General features: G+C 42.1%; 1 protein-coding gene across 1 annotated transcript in view; it reads left to right on the top strand.

Moving 5' to 3' along the window:
- LOC143292542 (electroneutral sodium bicarbonate exchanger 1-like) overlaps positions 1-5000 on the top strand; it is a 50856-nt gene that overhangs the window by 20232 nt on the left and 25624 nt on the right. Inside the window, 3 exon segments of the mRNA XM_076602940.1 lie at positions 1316-1487; positions 2434-2553; positions 3948-3977. Coding sequence (XP_076459055.1) covers positions 1406-1487; positions 2434-2553; positions 3948-3977 — 232 coding nt within the window. The 5' untranslated portion in view covers positions 1316-1405.

The raw sequence follows: 5000 nt of genomic DNA on the forward strand, positions 1-5000 counted from the left end.
ATAATACTCTCCTGACATTTCCTTGTCTGACTTTCTATGTCTCTGGGAAAACAATTATCCTCTTCTCCCTCCCCCCTTCTCTCTCTTTCTTTTTCTATCTACACCCTCTTTCCATCCCTCTCTGTCAATTTGTCTTGGGACATCTTTTCTCCTCTCACTCTGTGTGTGCTTTCTTTCTTTCCTTTTATAAACACTCTGATTGACAGACACTTCTTTGATCACGCCAGTGTGTTTAAGGAAGGAAGGTCCGTTGTTTGTCAAAATTAGTCTATGAGCAAGGCGTTTGTTCTCGTAATCTCCGAATCTTTTTGTGAGAAAAAGAAAAAGTGGAAAGAGAGAAGGATAGAGAGGGAAAGATACAAACGGACAGACAGGGAACTCAGCAATGAATTAGAACCTGGAGAGGGAGAGATACAAACGGACAGACAGGAAGAGAGTTCCAGAAATGAATACAACCGCTCAAAGGGTAACCGTGTCCATTTCGCTACTCCTCACTCCCTCCCGTGTCTCCTACAGACTTTTGTCCTTCACGTGTAGAGTGACCTCCCGTTTCATGCCGACACCACAGCTTCCATGACACTGATACATTATTCATATCACTTGTGGATGGGCAGCAGTAGCAGCTGCCCCCGCGGGCCCGTTCTGTCCCAAAGCCGTGTTACTACATGGGCAGGACCCCAGGGTTCGTTTTCTGCGCATGAATACAGACCAATATTAGTGGCAGTAATCATAATTAATCAGCGCATTGATTGCTCGATAGAAATGGAAGACATTGGTTTCATTTGTCATTCTTTTTGGGTTTTGGTTGTTCATTCGTATGTTTCCTACATATATACATAAGTATTTTGCAGCGGGTATTTGTTATCATGGGTGATACCTTCTTTCGCCAACAGGTCATCGGTGTCAGTTGAAAACTTCGGATATTGCCAGCAATTTCTGTATGACCTTTCGTCAGATTTTTTTCTGTCTTATATTTCGAACTGTTTATTTCTTTATTTACTTTATGTAGCGTTTCTGTATTATTACTTGGTGACGTTTTCTCAAAATCGATTCTTCCAGATTTTTTTCACTCGTTTATCATGCTTTTGTGATGGACTTGACTGCGGAGGAATTGAAATTGAACTGATGAACGTGTATTCACGACATACGAATTGATACCTTACTTTCACTTGAAATCTAGTTACTGTTGTTGGTGACGACATTTTTCATGATCATCACCACCACCATCATCATCATCATCATTTTCATCTTTTTTTTTCTTCTGTTCATCATTATTATTTATTTTGCTGATTTCGTACCACCTTTTGTTCTACAGGGCACTGTGCTTTAGGACAAGCCTAGAAGCTTTCAGTATCGCCTTACGTCTTCAAGTCTGCAGTGCAGCGGCAGACAACTCTCAGCAATCATGGACGCGCTGGAGAGTAACCAGCCCATGCGTGATCATGGCTTCCTCCGAGACGTCGATTACACCGATGCGGATTTTAACGGTAGGTATCAAAGAGAGTTAAGTTTAAATTGCATTCAGTACAAAGCATGGGATCTAAGAACCACTCGAAAAGAAAACGTTTACATCGTGAATGGGAAACATACTGTGTCATCCCCTTTCCCCCACATTGATTTCAGTTCGTTTAGAAATTCACTTTGAAGTGTTATACACAACACATGCACAGAAAGAGACACATATATAGAGAATCTTTATGGGCTTAGCTATGGTTTTGATGTGTGGATCCGAGAGTACGTAGGTTTTGACCATGTTGCACTTTTTAAAAAAATAAAAAAATCATTTTCGGTCATGTGAAGTACTACATTGCTATTTCCATTATTTTATGTAAGATGTAAATAAAAGATGAGAGATAAACGAAAATTAATCAAACTTCGAAATATAAATCAGCATGTGTTCTCGTCTAATAAACGATCAAATCAGTTATGAAATAAAAAACACAAGTGAATGAATGAGTGAATCATTAACGCAAGATCAGACTTCATGATTGCAGGGACGTTTGATAATGATGTGTAATAAAACGAAAGAATGAAATAATGATACCTCTAGATAAATGGATACATACACTGATGAATGGGTGGGTGGTTAGGTAGGTTGGTAGGTAAGTAGCTAGGTAGACGGACAGATACATATATCGATAGACATATCAGATAAAGAAATAAACGAATAGATAAGTGAATAGACAGATAAATAAATAACAGATAAATGGCTGACAAAAGAACCACGCTGCTTCTTTGGGGCACAATCGACAGCCGACAGCCATAGATACATAAATTGATAGATAGAGTAGATAGATCAATAAACAGAGGAATAAATAAACGACAGAACAAATACTTAACCTGATTAGATAGAGTAGGTAGATCAATAAATAGAGGAATAGATAAACGACAGAACAAATACCTACACCTGATTCTGTCTGGCGCCGTGGACAGCGGACAGTCACCGGGCAGAGTACATGCACCTCCGGCTCCCCAAACGACCTCGGCGTCCTCACAAGGGCCACTCCAAGCGTCGGAACACTGACCGGAACCACACGGAAAACGTCACCCCAGGTACACACTGTGTGGGGGAACGGTGTATAGTGTGTGTCTGTGTGTGTGTGTATGTGTGTGTGTGTGTGTGTGTGTGTGCGTGGTGTGTGTGTGTGTGTGTGTGTGTGTGTGTGTGTGTGTGTGTGTGTGTGTGTGTGTGTGTGTGATTTTGAATTTCGTTCATAGATATACCTTTTATTTGGTATTTTGAGTGACAGTAGCTGAAGACGAATTCGTGATTCAGTCGGTTATATTTGAGTATGCGTCCTGCAGTTTGGGATCATATTGGGTGGTTTAAAAAGTGACAAAAAAAGAAAAGGGTGCACGAACGCACTTTTGCAACAAGGCACCCAGACACACACACACACTCACACACACACACACACACACACGCACGCACGCACGCACGCACGCACGCACACACACACACACACACACACACACACACACACACACACACACGCACGCACGCACGCACGCACACATACGCACGCACGCACGCACACACACATACATACACACGAAGGCAACTCCACCACACACTTACTCAGATATACCTTAGCCGCCAACGCAAACTATACACGAGCACCCCCCCCCCCCCCCCCCCCCCCCCCCCCCACACACACACTAACGCCCCCAATACACACAAAGACCAAAGACCGGCAGTGAATGACCTCATCACTTTTCTCTGCAATAAATCTCCTGCCTTCAGAGCAGCGCCCATAACAACCATTGATTGGATATATCCCGTGGAACCTACTTCGAAGGATGCACTATTTCCCAGAATACACTGGGCGTAAACAGGAATTAATTGTAAGAGGAGCAGACCGTTGGCAGACCATTAGCGGAGACAAAAGAAAGTGAAACAGGGTTTCCCTCTTCAGTCGTCGTCTTCCTCTTATCTCTGTCATCATTTTCCATTAGAATGATTGCCGTTTCGATGAACAGGGTTGATTGGACGTGGGTGGGTACTAAGCTTGTTGTGTGTCTATCACCGCTGTGTTTTATACACTGTGAAGAGGTTGCTTGCTGATTTTATGTTTGCTTTCTTGTGTCCTTAATGAATGCCGTTAACATTTTGTTTTTGCAGCTGATTATTCTTCAGATGTGGTTCAGATTGGACCGTCTACGAATGGAGTGTTTTGCCAGGAGAGAGAGAGAGAGAGAGAGAGAGAGAGAGAGAGAGAGAGCGGTTTAATCATATCCTGTTTTGGTGCTCTCACACACTCTGTCTCTGTCTGTCTGTCTGTCTGTCTGTCTGTCTGTCTGTCTCTCTCTCTCTCTCTCTCTCTCTCTCTCTCTTCGTGTCTGTCTTCCCATCTCTCTCTTTCTTTCTCTCTCACCACCCTTTTTCTCTTTCCTTTTTCTTTGTTGTTGATAGCTTTTAATTCAATTGCTGTTTTAATGCACTCCAGCTGCGGACCCGGAACCAGTGTTTATTCCAGGTAAACATGGAGCACGAGCCACGTGCAATGAATAAACTGTTGCTATTCCAGTGGATGAGAGCTGTATGAATTATATAACCAGGAAGCATGTAACATGATTATTCTCATCACCCTTATGTTGGGAGTGGTCGTTGTTTCATTATGGTGGACGTGGACTTTTGATGTTGTTGCCCGTTTTGTTCTGTTGGTCAGCTGTCGGTTCATCTGTGTGTGATTAGCTGCCTGTGATTTTTGTTTCCTTTTTTTATGTTGGTGTTTACTTATTTGCAAGATTTAGCTATGCATGATTAATTACACAGGTATGCGCGCGCGCACTCCAAACTTATCTTCACCCGCCCTCTCGGCCTCTCCACGTACAGTACACAACAGACACACACACACACACACACACACACACACACACACACACACACACACACATATATATATATATATATATAGAGAGAGAGAGAGAGAGAGAGAGAATCCGGAAAATAAGTATTCATGGAAATTCGTCTTTGTAATACAACACAAGTGGGACCTCCTTACTCAGACAACCGGTTTCGTGCAGTCATGTGTAGACGCGTCAAGGTTTTTGTCAACATGCAACTGAATACCCATTGCCGAACCAGGACTACGAGTAGGCTCAACTGGCTTTTTTTTTTTTTTTTTTTTTTTTTTTTTTACCAGAAAGCAGGAATTGAGGAAGACTAGGACGATAGGTTAATTAAACGGAGCCACCCAAAGGTCTTGCAAGAGACGACAGCTGTTTTCATAATCATGTGTCCATTTGTAATTGTGTGGGTGTGGCAGGATGTCCATGATTTAAAACTGTTTAATGTAGTATCTCTCTCTGCAAAAAGAAAATATCTCTTTAGCTTGTTAACATCAGAAGATCACGAGATGATAAATTTGATGGCTAAATTTATATCAAAAGCTTCGACGATTAGGAAAAAACAACAACCCCCCCCAAAAAAAACAACAACAACAACAACAACAAAAAAACAAACCAACAACACTACTTACAGTTACAAACTGGGTGTT

Source organism: Babylonia areolata, chromosome 18 (genome assembly GCF_041734735.1).
Source record: "Babylonia areolata isolate BAREFJ2019XMU chromosome 18, ASM4173473v1, whole genome shotgun sequence".
NCBI classification, from domain to species: Eukaryota; Metazoa; Mollusca; class Gastropoda; order Neogastropoda; family Buccinidae; genus Babylonia; species Babylonia areolata.